Source organism: Eriocheir sinensis, chromosome 18 (genome assembly GCF_024679095.1).
Source record: "Eriocheir sinensis breed Jianghai 21 chromosome 18, ASM2467909v1, whole genome shotgun sequence".
Lineage (NCBI taxonomy): Eukaryota > Metazoa > Arthropoda > Malacostraca > Decapoda > Varunidae > Eriocheir > Eriocheir sinensis.
This window is the reverse complement of record NC_066526.1, coordinates 7,539,875-7,564,168: the sequence shown is the minus strand read 5'-3', so window position 1 is coordinate 7,564,168 and position 24,294 is coordinate 7,539,875. Positions and strand designations below refer to the sequence as shown.

At 41.7% G+C, this 24,294-nt stretch overlaps 1 protein-coding gene across 2 annotated transcripts in view; it reads right to left on the bottom strand.

The window, feature by feature from the left end:
- Positions 1-24,294, bottom strand: part of LOC127000274 (golgin subfamily A member 6-like protein 1) — a 90,548-nt gene that overhangs the window by 44,547 nt on the left and 21,707 nt on the right. For both annotated transcript variants that reach the window (XM_050863739.1, XM_050863738.1), the window contains exons 7-12: positions 21,077-21,292; positions 20,623-20,793; positions 8,925-9,031; positions 4,395-4,542; positions 1,460-1,599; positions 88-160 (exon numbers count right to left, since the gene is read on the bottom strand). In XM_050863739.1, coding sequence (XP_050719696.1) covers positions 88-160; positions 1,460-1,599; positions 4,395-4,542; positions 8,925-9,031; positions 20,623-20,793; positions 21,077-21,292 — 855 coding nt within the window. The remainder of the gene's footprint in view (positions 1-87; positions 161-1,459; positions 1,600-4,394; positions 4,543-8,924; positions 9,032-20,622; positions 20,794-21,076; positions 21,293-24,294) is intronic.

Sequence of the window (24,294 nt, the reverse complement as noted above, 5' to 3'; positions counted from 1 at the left end):
AAAATAGTTATTTCTGTCCCAAAACACACAGTTCAAAACATACATATTACCTAACATCACAAAGTCACAAGAACAGAGGTTACTCACTTTCAGGAAGACACCCGTGGTCGATACCTCTTCACCCTCAGTGGAGTCCAGACTGCACTTTATCTTGTTGTACCTGATTCATGAGATAATAATAACAGTATTGCAGACCATGTTAAAGGAGTTTTATGTTGTTGAGAATGCATCATACTTGGAGCAATGTCAGTGCTACCTTGTTGAGGTGAGGATGCATTTTATTTGTTATAATGGCTACTGGGCAAACCCAATACAGGTGAGGAAATGGTGTAATTTATAAGTCAATATGTTTGTTGGACTTTCATATTTGTTATGGTGCTCTCTAAAGTAGGAATTATTATGAACTGGTAGAATGGGGTCTCAGTTTGTTTCCCTAGAGCTGGTGGGTAAAAAGAATGGTAAGAATGGCTTTAAGGCATAAAAAACTTTCTTACTGCCCGAGGCCACGTGTCTCTGGCTATGTACACTCATACTTGATGATGAGAAGAAACAGGTAGAGAGGGAGGAGTGTGGACACTATACTGCTAATGGTGATGATGATTTCCCATGGATATGCCATTCTGCAGTACATCAACAATTGGCTTTTCAGTTTGACTGAATAAACCATTGACTGTTGGATCATTGTAAAAGCAATAAGTTGCAACTTTTTAAAGAAAGAAAAGTGATAGATGATGTTCACTTTTCTCCCAGAGAGACTCAAACTTTCATTGCAAGCTTCAAACAATAAATAAGAACACTCTCAGTGGTATATATTTTGTTTTATACAAGTCAAAGACTTTTGAATGAGGAATTTTGAGACAGCCATAATTGTTAATATCCAACATGAGCACCCACCATGCATCAAAACAACATTACTTGTTACTTGGATGCCCACAACTAAAAGTACAAAATGGATGCTCCATTTCAACCTTGTGTTAAGAATACAGGGCGAGGCTATTCACTGAGTTGAGCAGTTCATGTCTTGTGATTATGGTAGTCTTGTAGTAAGAAAAGTAACCTATTGCCAATTACTTGATAACTATTTATAAATTAATAGAACCCCACCTTAAATAAACAGATAACAACCTGTTCCTGAAGAATAGTAATGACAAGACTAAGACCACACATTGCTTCCTAAATAAACACTTCTGTTTTGATAAGGGAAAGTAAAGGCAGCAGATATTAGAGAAAAGGATAAGAGAGAAAAATAGATATAGTTTACAGAGTGGCTATTTACTAAGCAGTGCAAGGTATTGATATCAGCCTTGTCATCACTATTTTGCAGCAATACTTATTAGTTTGGGGTGGACTATCAAATGAAACCTTGCTGCATAGTGAAGCTCCCCTACTTTTTCTTGATTCCAAAGTGAAAACAGAATCTTTGCTGTGACAGCAGTAATAAGTTAATATATTTTCTTACTTGTCCCTGAGCTGCAGGAGTCTGGAGGATGCTTGGTGAACCTGAAGAGATAACTGGTGAAGTTCCCCCTCCACTGTCCTCCTGGCTCGCTCCATCTCCCCAGTGCGAGTCTTCAGCTCATGTATCTGCTCCATCACCACCTGGGTCAAGAGAGTGCAAGGTGAACATTGAGCCTGAAAGTATGGTGGTGGATCTTTTCAGCTGTCTGAGGACTGGTCTGTCTATTCTGATTGACAAGATTTACATAATTAAGAACACCAACCTACAAGTTTACAAGTATCATAGGAAGCCTGATTTCACTCAGCTTTATATCACTTTGATGTAAGGACAAAAATAGGTGGTAAAAATGTCAAGTTTTCTCCATTCTAACATAATTTTACAGTACATGAAATGAAACTGGGAGGGCAAAATTTCGTTCTGTTATAATTTCATAACTGAGATGAATCATTTAAATAAAATCTTAATGTAGTCTGCCTCAATTCCTATCACAGAAGCATGAAGAAAATTTGTGCCTGTACACTGGTTTGAGACAGGACTGACAAGAATAGTCCCACCCTGTACCTAAGGGCAGCTTTGAAAGTCCCATATTGTCACAGTATTGTCCAGTTCTGCCCTCAGCTGTATCCCTAAGAATATGAAAAAAAATTCCCATATTAAGAGCTTAGTGTATGCCCCACTTTACCTTTACTGCCTCTAATTCAGCACCTTTGCCACAGTATCACCAAGCTCAATCCTTTGTGCATGAACTCATGTGCTAGTAGGTGTTATTACTACTCCACCATCGTTAGTGTCTTGATTCTCTCTCCAGATATATTGAGCAACCCATTATTACCTCTGCATCAATATCACCACCCAGTTTGGTCTCAGTGAAAGAACTTATGACTCTTCAGGTCTTAGGCTGTTTAACACAGTTACCGCGTTTGAACTTCCCGCCGCCTCCTTCCTGCTGCATTTGGTTCAACTTGGCGCAGCCTCAATACCACGCGAGCCACCGACTCGAGAGGAGGTGTGTAGCTTCACTCTGGTTATGAGCTGCCACTGAGACAATAAAACTTGTGCTCCTCCTGTGGTACACTACACCATAGACTTGTTCTTCATTCATCACATTGTGTAGTGCGCCACCAGTGGAGGACGCTACTTTTGCTCCATCCGTGGCACAAGCCGCCATACACACATTGTTCTTCCATAAGCATACGTCTTGTACCACATGTGGAGCACACTTGTTGATTCATTACAAGATATAGCCTATCTTATGAGATCTTGTGACACTTTATTCTTTGTATTACTTTATCCTACAAAATCTTCTTTCTTCTTGATTTCCTTCCGCCATCCTTCTCTGTACCTTTCCTTTGCCGTCATGCTAATCTTTCTTCATCTATCTCTCTTTTACATTTCTCTTTTAACTTTTTTTCTGCCGTACTGACTGACTGACTGACTGACTGACTAATTTCTTAATGACTAATGACTCGAGTGATTAACTTACTGTCTTGCTACTGCCTGAATAAATAGTTAACTTTCTGACTGACTGACTGACTCGCTTATTTACTAACTGATTGACTGACTGACTTCCCAGTGAACTGACTCAATAAATTTTAGACTGAATTCTAGATGTTGGCTGATGCTTACTAACTGACTGACTGACTAACTGAAGAAAAAGCTACTGAGTGACTAACATCTTAACTTTATATTTGAGTGACTGACTAGCTGACAGACTGACTGACTGACTGACAAATTGATTGACTGACTGAATGACTGATTGACTCACTAAAGGTATATATAGCTGAACAATGAGATAACTAAATTTTTAGGTTATTCTCTAACTCACTGAATGACTTACTGACCGGATGACTGACTGAGTATCAGAAAGTCTACCTAAATAAGTGAAAAGAAAAGATTCTGACTTATTTCCTGACTGAAACATTGACTAACCGATTGACTGAATGCTTAACTGACTGACTGACCAACTGACTGACTGCCTGGCTTGGTGTGGTCTTTGGTGGTACAGAACCTATTTGTTTTACTTCATCCTACAAAAAGGGTTTCGAAGAAAAAAACTATTACAATTAAGAGGCCAAATTTAGCTGAATACTGGAAAGTTTTCACATAGGATAAATTTAATTTTGAAATAAAATTTTTGTACTTAAACTGAAAAACGCTAAATGTTTTGTTGGTCATAATTTCATTCCATCCTATGTTAACATGAATCGAATGATATTATATGCTAAAACAAAATAAAAAAAAGGTTTAAAAACACTTAGATTTTTTTGTGTTTGCAAGCAAATGTACCACGGGTGGCGCAACATGCAACAGTTGAAAATGCATGATGTACCACCAGTGGTACACATTGCAGGGAAAGTGTTAAGAGTTGTCGTTTTATTGATCAAATCCCATGACTCACAGAAATAGTGTACTACATGCACTCTCCTGTACCTCTCCCTTGACGCTTCATTTTGCTGTTCCCTTTGATGTGTCTGCCACCAGCTCTCCTGCAACTCTCCCTTTGCCGTGGTTTCTTACATACCATGTCTCTGGTTTGATGTCTCATTCTAAACAAACATTTGCTTCTCCTCCATATAAAAGCACATTTGGCCCATTTGAAAAAAAAAAAAAATTGCATTTACTAAAAATATTTGTCCAATCAGCATCCAAATGTAGAGAAACATTCCCTATACATATAAATATAACATACAAGAAAAAAAATAAAAGTGGATGAAAATCAAAAACCCTTTTCAACCATCTTTAATTTCACAAAAACATATTCTATGCAACCTTTTTTGGGAAAATAACCCTGACTAAAACAATAACTGCCTTTACAAAAAATTAGAAATCATAGAATCACTGACAAAATCACAATCAAGAGACCACAGTCCAAGCTAATGAATCCCAATCCAAGCTATGTCTATATAAGAACATGGAGGTGGGCTTCAGTACTCACCTGTTCCATGTTGGCTCTTTGGCCTGAGAGACTGGCAGCCTGGCTTGTGGTGGCCTGCAGCTGCCTTATGCGCCGTTGAAGGTGAAGCTGCTCCAGGCCAATGTCCACCCGCACCTCCTCTCGAGTACTGGTGAGCCGGGCCAATTCCCTGCAGAGAGAATTATCAAAAGAAAAAAACTGTCCCTGTATATGCAAGTACAAAGACCCTCACTAGTTTGGCATGATTGGGAATCTGGCTTTGCTGAAATGGTGAAAATGCTGAATAATCTGATCAGAGATAGAAAGGCATCTCACAAAAGGTACCTGAGCCTTCATACTCCTGCTAATAATGATTATATTTCTGCCTGAAATCATACCAAATCTATTCTTTGACTCACCAAAAACTCTTTAATCAGTAGAAAATGCCAACACCTTGCCTTCTTTAATTCTTCAAGAGCCTTTTTTCATCTAGTCAAAAATATCCCTAACAATTCTACTTCATCTTTCCCACCTCTCTTTAGTCCTGATGGCAGCACTGCTGTCACATCTGTCTCTAATGATGAACTCTTCACTCAAACTTTCTCTAAAAATTCCACTCTGGACAATGCAGGGCATATTCCTCCTACTCAGTCCCCTTTGATTCCATTATGCCTGCTATTAAAATTTATATGAGTGATGTTTTCTATGGCCTTTCTGGCCTCAATCCTCAGAAGGTTTATATGGACCTGATGGAGTGCCTCCTATTGTCCCTAAAAACTGTGCATGCTGACTCCCTGCCTAGTCAAACTCTTTCGTCTCTGCCTTTCATATTTACCTTTCCTTCCTGCTAGAAGTACGCCTACATACAGTCTGTGCCTAAGAAGGGTGACCGTTATCCCTCAAACTGCTGTTGAATAGCTTTACTTTTTGTCTTTCTAAAGCTTTTGAAACAAACCTTAACAGAAAAATTCTTAAACTTCTATCAACTTCTGACCTTCTCTCTGACTGCCAGTACGGGTTCCCTGAGGGGCATTCTACTGGTGATCTTGCCTTCCTAACCGATTCTTGGTCATCCTTTATCAGCCATTTCGGTAAAAATTTTGCTGTTGCCTTAGACATTTCTAAAGATTTTGACACTCTGGCACAAATTTTTGCTTTCTAAGCTACCCTCCTATGGATTCTATCCCTCTTTCTGTACTTTTATCTCAAGTTTCCTTTCCTTCTTATCTATCTCTACTGTGGTAGATGGTCACCAATCTTCCCCTAAATCTATCAACAGTGGTGTCATGCAGGGCTTTGTTCTATCTCCCACTCTCTTTCTGTTGTTCATTAATGATATTTCCAAACCAACTGTCCAATTCACTCATACATCGATGAATCTATTCTGAATTACTCAACATCTTTTAACAGAAGACCCTCCCAACAGGAATTTCAAGACTCTAGGCAGAAAGCTGCAGGATGCTCAACCTCAGACCTTGCTATCATTTCCAAACAGGGCAGAAGGAACTTGGTGTTTTCAATGCCTCAAAAACTCATTTCTTCACTGTCAATTCGGCACAATCTTCCAAGCACCTGTCCCTTATTCTTTGATAACACTCAGCTGTCACCTTTATCTACATAACTTATCCTCAATCATCCTTAACTCAACATCTTAACTGGAAATGTCATATCTCCTCTCCTACTAAATCAACTTCCTCGAGGCTAGGCGTTCTCTAATGCCTCCACCAGATATTTTCCCCCTCACAGATTCTGTCCATATACAAGTGCCTTGTCTACCCTCATATGGAGTATGCAGCTTATGTGTGGGGGACTCCACACACACAGCCCTTTTGCACAAAACAGAGTCAAAGGCTCTTCGTCTCATTAACTCCCCTCCTCTTACAGTCTTCTGTCTCTTAAATTCCGCTACAATGTTGCCTCTTTTTATCTTCTATCGATATTTTGATCCTAACTGCTCTTCTGAACTTGCTAACTGCATGCCTCCATCCCTCCCTTTCCCCTATTGCACTCAACTTTCTTCTCTAGCTCATCCCTATACTGTCCAAATCCCTTATGCAAGAGTTAACCACCATCTTAATTCTTTCATCCCTTTCAATGATAAACTCTGGAACAGCCTTCTTTCATCTGAATTTCCTTCTTCCTCTGACTCTTTCAAGAAAAGAGTATCAAGACACCTCCCCATCTGATATCAACCGCTTTTTTGTCCACTCTTCTCTACTTTCTTTTATAGGAGCAGGCTAGCAGGCTTCTTTGTTTTTATTTATTCCCTTAAGCTTCCTTTACTGCAAAAATTAAAATAGAGGAAACAAGTAGGAAGGTATACCTTACTTTCCCTGACATAAAAAAAAGTATGCTATGATAAGGTTAATAGGGGATTGCTGGGTTGACTACTTGCTAGGAGGGAATCAGATCCTTCTATAAGGATGCGAGTGCCTCTGTACACGTGAATGGTGAGTCGAGTGAGTTTTGGTGTTGGTGTGGGTATGAGACAGGGGTGTGTGATGTCACCATGGCTTTTTAATGTATACATGGACAGTTGTATGAGAGAAATGAAAGTCAGAGTGGGTGAGTTTGGTCCAAGGCTGAAAGTGAAAGGTACAGAAGAGTCATTGGCTGCGGGCCTGTTTGCAGATGATACAGTGTTGTTGGCAGAGAATGAGAATGAGAATGAGGATAGTGGATGAGTTTGACAGGGTGTGTAAGAGGAGAAAGCTGAGAGTGAATGCTGGAAAGAGTAAGGTTATGGTATTTGAGAGGGCGAGAGAACAGGTCGTTGATTTTACAAAGCCGTACAGAGTTAAAGCAGAGGGTACAATGAAGTGTAGCATAAGGCTGGGGGAGAAGAGAGAATGGAGGAGGTGACTGAGTTTGAATATTTAGGGACAGTTTTATGTAAGCATGGAAGTATTAAAGGTGAGGTGAAGGAAAGAGCAGTGAAGGGCAGACAGCTAGTAGGTGCATTGGAGAGTTATGAAAGGAAGAAGTGTGAGCATGGAGGTAAAGAAGGGAATAAGGAACAGTATTATCCTGCCAACTCTGTCATATGCATCAGAGACGTGGACATGGAATCCAGCACAGCTATCAAGAATATGTGCAGTGGAAATGAGTTATATAAGAGGTGCATGTGATGTGTCAGGATGAGATGGAGAAAGTAATGAAACTGTGGATGAAAGGTTTGGTATGGGTGTGACAGCAAAGGGAGTGGAGTGTGGAGTGGTGGAGTGGGTGAAGCGTGGTGCATTGAGGTGGTTTGGACATGTGATGAGAATGGGGGAGAATAAATTTGTGAAGAGAGTGAATGAAGGAAGGATTGAGGGAGGGGGTTTCAGGGGAAGACCACCTGTGAAGTGGATCACTAGGGTGAGAAAGTATTGGAGCGAGAGAGTTTGAAGTAGTAGGATTGAATGTGCTGAGAGAGAGTGCCAGAACAGGGAGAGATGGAGACACTTCTGCCACTGCCACCCCCTGGAGGGAGGTTCCTGCGAGGGAGCAAGGCATCGGAAATATATGTAGACAGACACACTACTGGATAGGATCAGAGTAAGTGAGTAGATGGGAAAATAAATAGCATATGTGAGTCTACAAATCCCTTAGACTGCCTAAGGGATACTAAGACAAAGTGGATTGCTAGCCATAAAGAGGCTGGGGAAGGGTGTCTACTAATCCCATTGCTATATGGGATATGTGTACACAGAGCAGCACTAGTCCCTCAAAGACTAAGGCAGTCAGGTTATTGGATAAGGGTTGGGGGTGAGTGGCTGGCCTACCTACTACACGCTGATGACATAGATGTTATGATTGAGGCCAGCAGGAAACTTGAGATAATGATGAAGTAACACGGTATGGGCAGGACATTGACATTAAGTTTACCAATGAGAAAAGTCAGGATTTAGCATGAAATGCAGAGGCAATTGATGAGGGAATGACCTGGGCTATGGGGAATATGAGAATAGGCATTATAGAAGATGAGAATGAAACTGATAGAACAAAACGGAACAGAATCTCAAGGGCAAACCAGTGCGGAAGACGGTTATACAGTGTGGCTAAGGTAAAGGTAAAGTTGGGGGCATACGCTGTGGCTGCACGTGGCTGTGGTGCTCATCTCCGTTGCACCGGCCCTTGAACCTGTGGTGGGAAGAGGCAATTACCCCGGGAAACAAGGCCATTGTGACACCCAGATTACCAGTTTACCTTCCCCAGGTTTCCCCAGGTACCCAATTATCAACCAGCTCGATAGGTAGGATGAACATATAGCTGGGTGAGCTGCACGACGACTGCCCGGGTCGGGATTCAAACCCGGGCCTGCAGATTCGTAGCTAGGCACGCTAACCACTAGACCACAGAGGCAAAAAAAGTGGGGCTAGATGTAGGTAAAGTAGCCATACGGTTTGAGGGGAATGGAAGGGAATAGCCTCATGTATGGATTAGTGTACATGAGGTGGACAGCTACAGAGTTGGATATGCTAGAAGAGGTACACACCTGAACAGATATTTCAGATGCATATGGAATGTTTTTCAAGAAATATTTCAGATTACAAGCAATACGACACATCAAGTGTCTTGCATACAAACCTTTCAGCATTATGACTGTTCATCCTCACAGTAGCTAATTCAGCTTCAATTCTCTCTTCTTGCTTCTCCAGTTGACTCACATTTGTTTGTTCAGTGAAGCGTGCTGTCTGAAAAAGCAGACCCATAATAAGAATTTATGTAATGTTAGGGAAACCAATTACATCAATCATAGAATTATATTAAAAAGCTAATGCTGCAGTGATCTAGTAGGGCAACAATAGACAAGATGCAACCAAACTGTAAGGGTCTATGAGCAGGAGCCTGACAAAGCTTGCTCCCCACCCAATGCCATAAGCCAGCCATGTGGGGCACTGGCTGTCACCCTCCCAAACATCACCACAAGTTTCAATCAGTGGCCCCTAATACCCAACAGCAATAAAGTACCTCATCCTTAGGCCATTAGGGTCACCCTGGAGTAAGTGATGCAAGGAATATCCAAGGAAAGAACCAGGGGCCATATGTTCAAAAGCTGAAAGGACCCTTACACTGGCGGGGAAGGTGGTGGCCAAGTGGTCAGCTTGCGGGCATGGTGAGCCCTGGGACCTAGGTTCAAGTCCTGCTGATGCACGCTGACAATTTTCAACCATTGCCAAGAAACGTAAAATTACCCACATGCTATCCAGATCTTCAATCAACCCTAACTTCAGCGACTTCAGTCAAGAGGAGTACCAGGGGGCAGCATGGGCCAAGCAAGAGTCATACATGACAGCAGCCACTATAAATAAAATTTGCCTGCACCACCAACAGGTTGGAGTCATCCAAGAGACCCTTCAAGAAAGCCTACCTGTGCTATAGGCAGCATACACAAAAAAAACTCCTAAATCGTTGAAGGGCGATGCTCAAACGTGAAGGGTTCCTACTAATCACCCCAGAAGGTTCTTGCCTTCAAGGGTGCTTAGCACCAACCTTTAAGATGTAAAGTTATTTACCCAAAGACAGAGCTTATAAGATGTATTAACCCCTTCTTTACCAAATATGTTTTGATGAAAGAGCATACATCACATGAAAACAGCCATGCCACACCGGAACTAAAGACAGTTCCTCTCTCTTTCTACACCACACTACATTCACAAAACACACACCTTTTCCCAAAATTCAAAATTCAACATGGCGAAAAAGATAACTGCCTCGGAGTCCCCGCCTGGGGGGTGGACCATAAATTCCCCCAGGGAGGACTCCCCTTCTGGCTGCCGACTTGAGAGGTGTCCTGATAACTCCTCGAACCTCCTCCTTATCAATTTCTGCAACATTCGCGGTCTCCGTTCTAATTTTCATTCTGTGGAACACCATCTCTCCTCCTCTAAACCTCACCTTCTCTTCCTCACCGAAACACAGGTTTCTGAGGCTACTGACAGCAACCTCTACTCTGTTCCCTCCTACTATCTCTATCCTAAATTTCAATCCAAAGCTGGATGTTGCGCCTACATGCGCAACGACATCACTTGCTATCGTGCCCACGACCTTGACTCTTCTGAATTTTCCACCATCTGGCTAAGACTTCACTGTCATTCTATTACTTAATACATTTGTGCTGTTTATCTCTCACCTAACTCTACTAACTATGTAAAATTCTTTGACTATTTGAACTCTAAAGTGGAGCACATCTTGACTCACTCTCCCTTTGCTGAAATCTCCATCTTGGGAGATTTCAATGTTCACCACCAGCTTTGGCTTTCATCCTCTTTCACTGACCAGCCTGGTGAACAAGCCTACAACTTTGCTCTCCTCAACGACCTAGAGCAGTTGGTTCAGCACCCTACTCGTATTCCCGACCGTCTTGGAGACAGGCCCAACATTCTAGACCTCTTCCTTACCTCTAATCCTTCTGCTTACTCTGTCAAACTGTTCTCTCCGTTGGGCTCCTCCGATCATAACCTTATTTCTGTATCCTGTCCTATCGCTCCTGTACATCCTCTGGACCCGCCGAGGAGGCGATGCTTCTGGCATTTTGCTTCAGCTTGGTGGGACGACCTGAGGATGTACTTTTCTGATTTCCCGTGGAATGATTACTGCTTACAGGAGAGAGACCCCTCTGTGTGTGCTCTGCGCATCACAGAGGTGATTGTCTCTGGAATGGAGGCATACATTCCACGTACTTTCTCTTCTCCTAATGCTAAAAAGCCTTGGTTTAATCATGCTTGTTCTCGTCCTATTAAAGATAGAGAGGCAGCTCACAAAAGGTTCCAGAGCCTTCGAACTCCCACTAACTTTGATCTATACATTTTAGCCCGGAATCATGCCAAATCTATTCTCCAACTTACCAAAACTTCTTTTATAAATAGAAAATGTCAACACCTTGCTTCTTCTAATTCTTCCTGTGACTTCTGGCATCTAGCCTAAAATATCTCCTCCAATTTCACTTCTTCCTCTTTCCCTCCTCTCCTTAACCCTGATGGCAGCACTGCCGTCTCATCTGTCTCTAAAGCTGAACTCTTCGCTCAAACTTTCTGTAAGAACTCCACCTTGGACGATTCTGGGCATATTCCTCCTACTCATCCCCCCTCTGACTCCTTTATGCCTGTTATTAAGATTCTTCATAATGATGTTTTCTATGCCCTCTCTGGCCTCAACTCTCAGAAGGCTTATGGACCTGATGGAGTGCCTCCTATTGTCCTTAAAAACTGTGCTTCTGTGCTGACACCCTGCCTGGTCAAACTCTTTCGTCTCTGCCTATCAACATCTATCTTTCCTTCCTGCTGGAAGTATGCCTTTGTACAGCCTGTGCCTAAGAAGGGTGACCGTTCCAATCCCTCAAACTACCGCCCAATAGCTTTACTTTCCTATCTATCTAAAGCTTTTGAATCAATCCTTAACCGGAAGATTCAAAAGCACCTTTACACTTCTAACCTTCTATCTGATCGCCAGTATGGGTTCCGCAAGGGGCGTTCTACTGGCGATCTTCTTGCTCTCTTAACTGACTCTTGGTCATCCTCTTTTAGCCGCTTCGGTGAAACTTTCTCTGTTGCGCTAGACATATCGAAAGCCTTCGATAGAGTCTGGCACAAGTCTTTGCTTTCTAAACTGCCCTCTTTCAGATTCTATCCCTCTCTCTGTTCCTTTATCTCCAGTTTCCTTTCCGGCCGTTCTATCTCTGCGGTGGTAGACGGTCACTGCTCTTCCCCAAAACCTATCAACAGTGGCATTCCACAGGGCTCTGTCCTATCACCCACTCTCTTCCTGTTATTCATCAATGATCTTCTTTCCATAACAAACTGTCCTGTCCACTCATATGCCGACGACTCCACTCTGCATTATTCAACTTCTTTCAATAGAAGACCCTCTCAACAAGAAGTACACAACTCCAGACTGGAGGCTGCAGAACGCTTAACCTCAGACCTTGCTATCATTTCCGATTGGGGAAGAAGGAACCTTGTGTCCTTCAGTGCCTCAAAAACTCAATTTCTCCACCTATCAACTTGACACAATCTTCCAAACACCTATCCCTATTCTTCGACAACACTCAGCTGTCTCCTTCTTCAACACTAAACATCCTCGGTCTATCCTTAACTCAAAATCTCAATTGGAAACTTCATATCTCCTCTCTCGCTAAATCAGCTTCCTCGAGGTTGGGCGTTCTGTATCGTCTCCGCCAGTTCTTCTCCCCCGCGCAGTTGCTATCCATGTACAGGGGCCTTGTCCGCCCTCGTATGGAGTATGCATCTCACGTGTGGGGGGGTTCCACCCACACAGCTCTTCTGGACAGAGTGGAGGCTAAGGCTCTTCGTCTCATCAGCTCTCCTCCTCATACTGATAGTCTTCTACCTCTTAAATTCCGCCGTGATGTTGCCTCTCTTTCTATCTTCTATCGATATTTCCACGCTGACTGCTCTTCTGAACTTGCTAACTGTATGCCTCCCCCCCTCCCGCGGCCCCGCTGCACACGACTTTCTACTCATGCTCATCCCTATACTGTCCAAACCCCTTATGCAAGAGTTAACCAGCATCTTCACTCTTTCATCCCTCACGCTGGTAAACTCTGGAACAATCTTCCTTCATCTGTATTTCCTCCTGCCTACGGCTTGAACTCTTTCAAGAGGAGGTATGTATCAGGACACCTCTCCTCCCGAGTTTGACCTTGCTTTTGGCCGCCTCTTCTGATTCTTTTATGGGAGCAGCGATTAGCGGGCTTTTTTTTTTTATTGTTGTTTTTTGTGCCCTTGAGCTGCCTCCTTTGTTGTAAAAAAAAATAAAAAAAAAATAAACTGCTGGTGATGCACACTCCTACACCACGTAATGAATGGCAGAATCTGGGCCTCAGGGGAGGCCGGTAACTCTGTTTCTGTGGTCTTCGTGATGGCAACTCCTCTGTGTTTTGCCAACAAAGCAGTGAGCGAAGTGTGACGTTGTAATACGTCATAACACTACTGTAAATGGCTTGCTCCCTATCTATGCCGTAACCTCTTTTACCCCAATCATTATTCTTTATTATTATTTCAAATATATAGCATTACAATCTCCGAAGGCATTTGGCAATAATTACACGCCAGTTGCCTTTGGTTGTCTATGAGAGGAAATGCCCAGGATATTTTCCTCTCCATCATTGCATCGCCTGCAGAGTCTTACCATGTGGACTATTTCATTCCTCATGACGCTGATTTAGAAATGTCAGACAATGATGAGACATTGTCTGATATATCAGTGGCAGTGGCGTAACAGACTGACTGGAGGCCCCTGGACAAACTTTCGTTCGTGAAATTTTGACGGAGGCGGCCGGTAATGGGCCTGTCACACCTTAACGTTTTAGAGAACGTATGGTAAACATGTTAAACGGTGGCGTACGCTGAACTCTTCGTTTTTTTGGCGTTGTTGGCGTATGATGCGATAAGATATAGACAGGATGGAGAGAGCGTACTCAGCGCGTGGATTATACTAATTATACTAATTATACTAATGAATACAACGCGTGAGACGATCAGAGAACGAATGATAACGATTTTAACTTATTGCATGCTCAAAAACTTCGGCTGTCCCCCACGATGACGACGACGTCTGACACCGCCCACCCCCGTCCTCAACATTGCCAACGATGGAGAGCAAGCGTAACTTGTATTCCAGCGAAACGTTAAGGTGTGACAGGCCCATAAGCGAAGCAGCGCCATGGCCCGCGGGCTGGTAGTCAGCAGTAAAAAAAAAATAAATAAATAAATAAAAATAAATAAATAAATAAAAAAAAATCACAGCTCACAATTTTCAATAGCAAAGCAGTCTCATGTAAAACTGGTGTGTATGTGCACAGTTCTTTGGTAGTTAGTTTATTATTATTATTAGGTATTATTACTGTCATTACTATCGTTATAGCAAATTATATTAATATTATTTCAGCCTATTATATTAAAATTAACATAGGTAACCTATTATATTATTATAATTACTAAATCCTATTATATCATTAATATATCCTAATGTTATATTTTATATAGGTAGCCTATTATATTACTATTATTTTAGCTTATCATATTAATATTATTATTATAGCCTATTATAATATTATTACTGTGTTCAGATAGCTGGGAGCTATACCTATTCGGGATGAAGTAATGAAGGAAACCGGCAATAGTAACTATTAATTATGTTATTTTTAGTTGTCAACAATGTAATATTCATGCAATAAATGATCAAAATCGACTACGTCAGTCAGTCATGACGCAATCGGTGTAAACAGATAAACATATACTTACAGGCACAGCACCTCGTAGGTGGCACCTGGTGGTGCAACTTTTGGTGTCGTGCATCACAACGCCAGCTGATCAGTTTCCCACATGGACCACGGTCACACAATATATTTATCATGCGTATTCTAGTTTTCAAGTCACGGATCAGCAGAGGGCCACATTTGGACGGTATAGTATGTGGGGGTTGTGCAGGGGGCTCAGGAGGTTGGGAAGGGATTAGGATTTGGGTTAGGACTTAGGATTAGGGTGACGATTGGGTACAATCTCCATATCTTTTAAACATGCAGCCCTTGCATTATATGGTTTATACCACAACACAAATCCAACAAGTCCATTATAATCACTATTCAGCACAAAAGTTGTTAAAATAGCAGGATCCTGCCACGCATCATACCACTCATTACAGAAACACCACTGCAAAACTCATCGCACTTTGTATGTGGCAACGACCGGGGTTTTGTTGCTTTCTGACCAACAATGATCACTCGTCATTATACAGCATGCTGAATGCTGATAAAACACAACACAATGTTGTTGCTCATATTCACTATAATATCAGTCAGTCGGATTCTTACCCATCAACACAAAAGTTATTAAAATGCAGAACCCACCATGAACCATGCCATGCACAGAGCGGCCATGTTTCTCATTTCAAAGATCAAGTCAACACTGCAAAACTCATCACAAATCATGTCTGTGGCAACGACCAGGTTTTAACACTGTCTGACAATGATCAGTGGTTATTACAGGACATGCTGATATACACAAAACAGCTTTGTCACTGATATTTCACTCTGAAAACTTCGAAAAATACAGATCCCACACAGTGACAGTACCATTCAAACACGCGGGAGAGGGGAACTGGTAATGAGTTCTGATTCCAGTGTTGCCACTGTTGTTTGTTGCAGTGTTGACACATTACTTATTGTATTTTAGCTAAAATGAAAATATTATGAAGGGAAAAGCAGTAAATTTAAGGAAAGTAAAAAGATATTTTCACATTATTTTTGTTAGTTTTATTTCTTTTACTAATTTATTTGTTTTTTAATCATTGCCTCATCGGGGGCCCCCTGAATACCCAGGGCCTGGGGGCCTGAGGCTGCAGCCTCCATGTAAATCCGCCACTCTCTCTCTCTCTCTCTCTCTCTCTCATCCCAGGACCTCCGAGGCCCCTGCATGGACCTCCAAGGCCCCTGAGCCTCCGAGGCCCTTGGACTTTGTCCACCCCTATGCTATGGGTGTTAAACCACTGATCAGTGGACGACAGCGACACTGATTATGACCCAGGGAAAGATAGTGACATTGGCGGCGCTGACATGAGTGATGATGGAGAGGCAGAGGAGGTGGACAACGAAGCTACCCTTTCAGCAAGTGGTTCTCACTCGCCATCCCCGTCACAGGCTTCAACACGTTTCGAGCTGTTGCCAGATCCATTTGCTGATGATCGCCTTAGTGTTCTGCCTAGTGTGGAAGAGGACTTTGTTGATGTGAATCCAGGAATTGTTTAAATCATGATACACATCCAATGACTGCACTTGACTGTTTTCAGTTGTTTATTACAAAAAATGTAGTGAACTCGCTGTGTGCATGGACAAACACTCGTGTAGCACATTTTCTTTAGGGAGAACCCCACAGTATATAAAAAAATCGTAAGGAATGAATAGTTTGGTCGCTACAATAAAATGTACACAACCCCCCACACCGCAGGAAGTGTAGTTATCAGGTCAGTATGTCGGGGGAACGCAATGTTTACATACGTGGCGGCACTCGGTAAAGAAGGGGTTAAGCATTCTTTCTTCTGGTAACCACCTTCCAAACTAATTTTAAGGTGGAGTAAGTGTTCTGAGATAAAAAAAAATTCCCATTCAATGTACTGAAAACTCCAATATAACAGAAGGCACTATGTGACTCCCAACTCAGGCTCAGGCTGGGGAGGCAGTGGCTGAGTGGTTAGCATGTGGGTGTGAGATGTGAGCCCGAGGACCTAGCATGGACTAGGTTCGAGTCCCCACCGAAACATGTTGATTTTTCAAGTCATCGCCGAGTGCCGGAAGATTACCTACATGCTGTCTGGATCTTCAATCAACCCTAACTTCAGCGATTTCGGTCAAGAGAAGAACCGGGGGGCAGCATGGGCCAAGCAAGAGTCATACATCTCGGCAGCCACTGTAAATAAAATCAGCCTGCGCACTAACGGGCTGGGGCCATCCATAAGGCTCTTCAAGAAAGCCTACCGGTGCTACAGCCAGCACAAGAAAAAAAAAATGACTGAGGCGAGGGAGGGGCTGAGGGAGATGTATCTAGATGTTGTAAGCGGAATGAACACAAAGGAACACAAAGGAAGAACAAACAACAGCAGACCTGCTGGTCCTTACGAGGTTGTTTGTGACAAGCTACACTAACTATCTAATCAAAGGTGGAAGATGAAGGACAGCAAAGGCGAAGGCTCCTCCCCCCATCCCTCCAGCCAAAGCTGGCAGGAAAGGAAAAAGAACCATGCAGCATGGAAAAACTGCATGGAATTTATGTAGGAAAGAGGAAAGAACTACCATTACTGCTACCACTAACCGGGCGATAAAAGCGGACAAGGACACCATTCGAAAGAACTTAACGTTATTACGACAATGAGTAATATCTTAGTTGTTGGTTGGATTCAAAATACTTGTCTAATCTATTCTTGAAGGCCGTAGCTGTTGTACTATCAACGACATCACAAGGTAGAGAGTTCCAAACATTAACAACTCGATTGAAGAAGAAGTGTTTAGCTTCGTGCGACGAGAATCTTTTACCAATTATCTTCAAACTGTGATTTCTTCTTGTTCTATTTGATCGATCAATTGTAAAGTAATCTTCCGCATTAGTATCACTGAATCCTTTGAACATTTTAAACACTTCTATTAGATCGCCTCGCTTTCTTCGTTTTGATAGGCTGAATAAATTTACTTCTTTAAGCCTTTGTTCATATGACAAATTTCTCAACCTAGGAATCATCTTTGTTACTCTTCGTTGGACCCGTTCCAACTTTTCTATGTCTTTTCTGTAGTAGGGAGACCAAAACTGTACACAGTACTCTAGACGGGGTCGAACCAACGAATTATACAGTTTTATTATTACTTTTTCCGATTTATTATTAAAGACTCGTCCGATGAAGCCAACCAATTTGTTTGCAGTTTCAACTACCTCTGAACAATGCTGACCGGGCTTTAAATCGCTTGATATAGTGATTCCAAGATCCTTTTCTTTACTTACTGCAGAAAGTTGTTGGCCATTCATTACGTACCGAACGCGATTGTTATTTTTTCCGATGTGCAACACTTTACATTTGTCAATGTTAAATTTCATTTGCCATTGATTGGCCCAACGTGCAAGTCGATCTATATCTGATTGTAAAGCTTCTTCGTTGAGTGTCGCAGTTACTTTACTAGCAATTTTTGTGTCATCAGCAAATTTTGATACTTTGCAAGTGAGCCCATCATCGATATCATTAACATAAATTAAGAAGAGCATGGGGCCAAGCACTGATCCTTGAGGTACGCCGCTTTTGACATCGAGCCAGTTAGATGTAACACCGTTTAGAACTACTCTGTTTCCGCTCAGAGAGCCAGTCCATAAGCCAATTGTGAATGTTACCGAGATACCGTCGCCAGTAGTTTGCTGAGTAATCGTTGGTGGAGGACCTTATCAAATGCCTTTTGAAAATCCAGATATATGATATCTACTGATCTGCTTTCATCGAACACCTCAAAAATATAGTGAAAAAAATCAAGTAAGTTAGTCAAACACGAACGTTTACTACGGAAGCCCTGTTGCGAATTATTTATTTTATTATTTTCTTCGAAGAATTTCACCATATTGTCGCGAATGATAGTCTCCATTAACTTACAAACAATAGATGTCAGGCTAATTGGTCGATAGTTTCCTGGATGAGACTTGTCCCCTTTTGAAAATTGGTGTGACATTTGCAAGTTTCCAATCCGACGGAACTTTTCCAGCTGTTAAAGATTTATTGAATATGATGGAGAGCGGTTTACAAATTTGATGTTTGATTTCTTTTAAGACCCTAGGGGTAATTTTGTCTGGACCAGGAGCTTTGCTTACTTTAATCTTTTCAATTGTGCGTAAAATGTCACTTTCTACGATGAGCACGCCACTTAACATCTTTTTCGGCCCTTCTAACCTCCGGTTGAGGTGATAAACAATCTTCGTCGGTAAATACGGATCTGAAAAAGTTATTTAGGATTGTAGCCATTTCATTTTCATCGTTCATGTGGTTACCATTTTCATTATCAAGCGGTCCGATACCACAAGTGAGTGACTTTTTATTATTTACATAGCTGAAAAATTCTTTAGGATTAGATTTACTTGTTTCCGCTATATATTCTTCAAGATTTTTCTTGCTTCGTTTTATTAATTTCTTGGTTTCGCAGCGAATTCTGTCCAACTCTAGTTTGTCAGCCTCGCTCTGAGTTGATATGTATCTACTGTATACGCATTTTTTAAGAGATAGGCTATTTTGAATTTCTTTATTCCACCATTTGGGTTTCTTCTTAGAAGCTGAACGTCTGTTACGATAAGGTACGCATATGCTTATGGCATTGTTCAATATTGTGGTGAAGGCCCCCCAAGATTTATCAATATCTGTTTCCGCCGTGATTTCAGTCCAGTCAGAATTATTTAGAATTGATCGGAGTCCTACGAAATTCGCTCTCTGATAATCAGGCACCTTTTCTTTACTAGGAGTTACTTTACTTTCTTTCATATTGATGCTGAATGTGATTGTTCTGTGATCGCTAGAACTAAAAATTGGACCAACATTTACTTCGTTAACTAGATCAGCTGTCGTTGAAAAGATAAGGTCAAGTATATTATTTTCCCGAGTCGGTTCTTGAACGTGTATGATGATGTGATAATGATTTGTAGCTGCGAGGACTTCTAGTAAATTTGTGTACAGGTCGAGCCCTGTATGACAGTTCAACGGTTCACCCCATCTTTTCACTGGCAAGTTAAAGTCCCCAACAATTACTGCCTCGCAACTGCTACTTGTTTCTAATAATAATTCACTTAATGCGTGGTCAATATCAAGAGTCTGCCTTGGCGGTCTGTAGATAAGTCCAATTACTATTTTACGAGATTTATTTTTAATTTCAATGAAGACCGTGTCTACATTGGTTATAATATCTGTTTCCACGGATACTGGATGGAGAGAGTTGTGGATATAAAAGATAACGCCTCCACCCTGTCTGTTCTCTCTTTCATGACTAAAAATGGTATAACCCGGTAATCTATATTCCGCAATGAAATCTCTATTTGAAGTGTCTATCCAAGATTCTGTGACTCCGATGATGTGATAATGATTTGTAGCTGCGAGGACTTCTAAGTCTTCAAATTTGTTACGTAGGCTACGAGCGTTTACATAGCAAGCTTTAATGTGATTCGAGTCAGGAGTTTTGCGGGTTGAGTGCTCCCTTACGGTGGAGCTGCTGGTGTTCTCGCCTCCACGTTTTTTGGCTTTCGAAGAGCCACTTGGTCACAGAGCAGCCTCCCGAAATGGGCTGCTCCAACAGGGTTTAAGTGAATGCCATCAGGAAGGAACAAGTCTGAATCGTAGTAAAAATTGTTCCACAAGTTAACGAACTGGACGTTTTCTTGTGAGCAAAGGGACTGAAGTCTGTTGTTTGTGCTGAAGGCCTTGTTGTAAAAGCTAGTAAATGAAGGAGGATGATGAATAATCATTCACCACCTACAATGCTTTGAATCACTTCTTGATTTTGATCTCCTTTATATCAAGAAGTTTAATTTGTCTCCCAGACACTCTGTTGCCTTACAGCTAAGCAAGGTGGCTTTTCATGCATCAAACTTACAGAACTCCCTTTGGCTGATCATTGCACATGGGATCCTCAAAGACACTCAAAGGGAGAATTTTGAGCATATGGCCCCAGGCCACCATTGGCTACTGAGCCTTTGCACTTACATGGACTTTGAGAACAGAACCTGATGCGATAGTGCTCTTGCCTTTATGTACTAACCTTGAGACTAGCCAGCTGTTTGGTCAAGACCTTTATTGTATGGGAGATGTCTTGTAACCGTTGCTGCAAGACTTCCAGGTGCTTCTGCTGCTCCGACTCCTCCACAGTGTTATTGTTGCTGTCATGAGTGAGGTCGTGTATCCGTCTCCTTAGCCTTTGTACATCTGCCTCCTGTTGTGTGTTTATAATGATAATAAGAGCATTCTGAGTGAGGGAAAACAAACTGGGATAAAATTTACAGGTAATAGGGTCATGGCAATGTAACAGTATATAACATGGGCAACAGACATAAATGAAGACACTTGCATCACTAGAAACTAATGTGGGTACCTCTACATTTAAAAATTCCACTGGTACATGGTTTGATAACTCAGATTTTAGTTGCAAGAGGTTCATTAAATAGACAGCTTGGTACATCTCACTTATATACAATTACAGTTTTCAAATGACAAACCTGATCATGTATTATCTCCTTCTGCTTGGCTATTTTCCCTTCATGCACTTTGATGTTGGTTTGCAGGCGAGCCTTTGTGGAGTGAAGGGCAGCTGTCTCACCTTTGATTCTTGCTTCTTCCTCCTGCCACTTGCTCAGGATTTGCCTGTGATGCTGCTCAGCCTCTGCCACCCTCTCTTTCTGCTTGACGAGCCCCCTCGCCATACCTTCTGCCTCCTAGAAATAGGAAAAGGAGCATGGATGCAACATATAAACATAGTATCTGTATACAAACTTACTGACCATTTCCTGTATGTAGTTGTGTAAGCCTAATTATAGACTTTGGGGGTCGAATTTGACAAGAGATATAAACTTTTTAGAGAGCATATATGGTGCATGGGCCAAAACACTGATATCCTCACTACTATTTCAGTAAAACACTTTGGCCTTACTGCTCCAAGTGTTACTTCAACCTTCCAACATATTATACTACAATCAACAAAGCTGTCTGTGCACTATGAATATGCATATAATTCCCTCACTAGATGGCCATAACAAAGGAATCTATTTGTTCCTATCCCTGCACTCCATCCTTGCATGCACCAGCTCTCTCATTCTTGTAGCCCTTCTTTCCTTCAAGGGTGACATAACAGTAGATAAGTACAGTAAGACCTCTTTAAGTCAGCACAATTGACGTGGAGGCCTACTAGCTTTATCAAACTGCTGCCTCACAGAATTGCTGACTTGTGAGAGTGGCCACCACTATCTCTCCCCCAATACAGCAGGCACTGTTGCTGTGTGGACTGATGGAAGAAGATAGAGGAAGATATTGAGAATGGTGATTTTGTAAAGAGGGTTTATGAGTCACATAGGAGGGTATGTAGTGGTTGGGAGGCCACAACATCAACAAGATGAGGAGAGAGTTGAAGGAGAGAGATAGAAAGGAGTGTGTGGATGTTACATAACATATGTGTGTTATGCACTTGAAAGGTGCCCTGCACATCATACATCCAGATCCAAATCCAGGTGTATGAACAGGGAAAACTGGAAACACTTTCTCCAGAGGGAAGGGAGCATTAAAGCTATAGATAGACAACGAAAAATCAAGCTTCAGATAAAGGTCAAGTTGGGTACATAGGCTATAGCCACACTTGGCTGCAATGCTGATCTCCGTCACATTGACCCTTTGAGCCTGTGATAGGAAGACCCCAATATCCCAGGACACAGACACTCAAGGAACAGGTAAGAATATGAGATGATGATTGAGGATACCATTCAGAGTTTGAGTAGGTTACTTAAAGCAAATAAAAGTCTTGTTGGTTGAGGACTTTAACTGCAAAGAGGTAAATTGGGAAACATTCAAAAGTGGAGGAAGTGAGACGGCATGGGGGGAAAGATTTCTAAAACTGACTGTGGAAAACTTAATGATGCAGTGGTTGACTGAGAATAAAAGATACAGGAGTGATGACGAACCAGCAAGACTGGACCTGGTACTGACGATGGGAGTGCACCTGTTAAATGAATTAAGATATATGTGTCCCATGGGAAAAAGCGATCATGTAATAATAGAGTTAGAAACCCATGAGGAAGTCACTGACTGAAACTACAGAAAAGCAGACATAGAAAATCTCAAGAAATATTATGAAAAACTGGACTGGGAAAAGTTAAAAAGAACAAATGAGGTGCAGGAAAAATATGATATTTTCATAGAGGCATATGAGACACAAGTCAAATAATGTCCCATTATATAAACCAATAGAAAGAGGAAAGCAAGATTGGTTTAATGCAAGATGTGCAGGTGCAAAGAAAAAGAGAGACAAAGCATGGAAAAGATTGAAAAGAAATAAGAACCAAAGGAATAAAGAAGACTAAGACAGCAAGATATGAATATGTGAAAATAAGGAGGGAGGAGGAGAAAGGATACGAAAAGGATATTGTTGAAATGTGTAAGGAGGAACCAAAATTGTTCTATAGATTTATAAATGGAAAAATCAACTAAAGGAAAAAATAGAAAGACTGAAAGATGGAAATAAGATAATTGAAGATCCTAAAGACATGACTGAGCTGCTAAACAAGAGGTTTCAACAAGTTTTTACAAAAGAATCACAGTTTAATGAACCACAAGATTACAAGATGAATGTTCAAATGGAGGAAGTCATAGTAACTAAAGAAGAGATATATAAAATAATGGAGAAGCTGGAAGAGAAAAAAGCAATAGGACCGGATGGAGTATCAAGTTTTATTTTGAAAGAATGCAGAAATCAGTTGGTTGGACCGGTATATATATGATATCATAAAGTGCTCAATATCAACTGGTAAAGTACCGAAGGAATGACGAAGGGCTGAGGTGGTCCCTATATATAAAAGTAGGAAAAAGGAAGAACCTCTGAAGTTACTATAGACCAGTATCATTGACCAGTATAGTTTGTAAAATATGTGAAAAAGTGACAAAGAAACAATGGATGAAATTTCGAGAACACAATATAATTACAGAAAAACAGTATGGCTTTAGACAAGGGTGTTCATGTGTAACAAACTTATTGAGCCTTTACTCAAGAGTGACAGACATAACACAGGAGAGGGATGGATGGGTAGACTGCGTGTATTTGGACTTGAAGAAGGCTTTCGACAAAGTTCCACATACAAGACTATTATGGAAGCTGGAAAATAGGAGGATTAATGGGAAAATGAAAAACTGGATGGAAAGTTACTTAAAGGGAAGAGAAATGAGAACAGTGGTGAAGGATATGAAATTGGAATGGAGAAATGTACACAGTGGGGTGCCTCAAGGATCGGTACTGGCACCAATACTTTTCCTAGTATATATAAATGATGTGCCAGAGAAAGTAAATACAGTAGAGCCCCACTTAATGCGAGATCAATTAGCGCGAGCCACCATCTACCAAGAAAAAATTAATTAGCGCGAAAGCCTCAGTTAGCGCGAGCAGCCACCACGACTGAATTTTGAAAATTGCGCCAAGCCGCCATGATGCGCAGCACAAGCCGCCATGATGCGTGGCTCAAGCCGCCATGATGCGCAGCACAAGCCGCCATGATGCGTGGCTCAAGCCACCATGATGCGCAGCACAAGCCGCCATGATGCGCGGCACAAGCCGCGAGAGCCCTTACTTTAGCAGACGACACCATGTTGATACAGGACAAGTACTTTGTTTACATTGTGGATGTGGATACGGGCAACTGACCTTGGCTGTGTGTGACGCACACCCGGAAAATTTGGA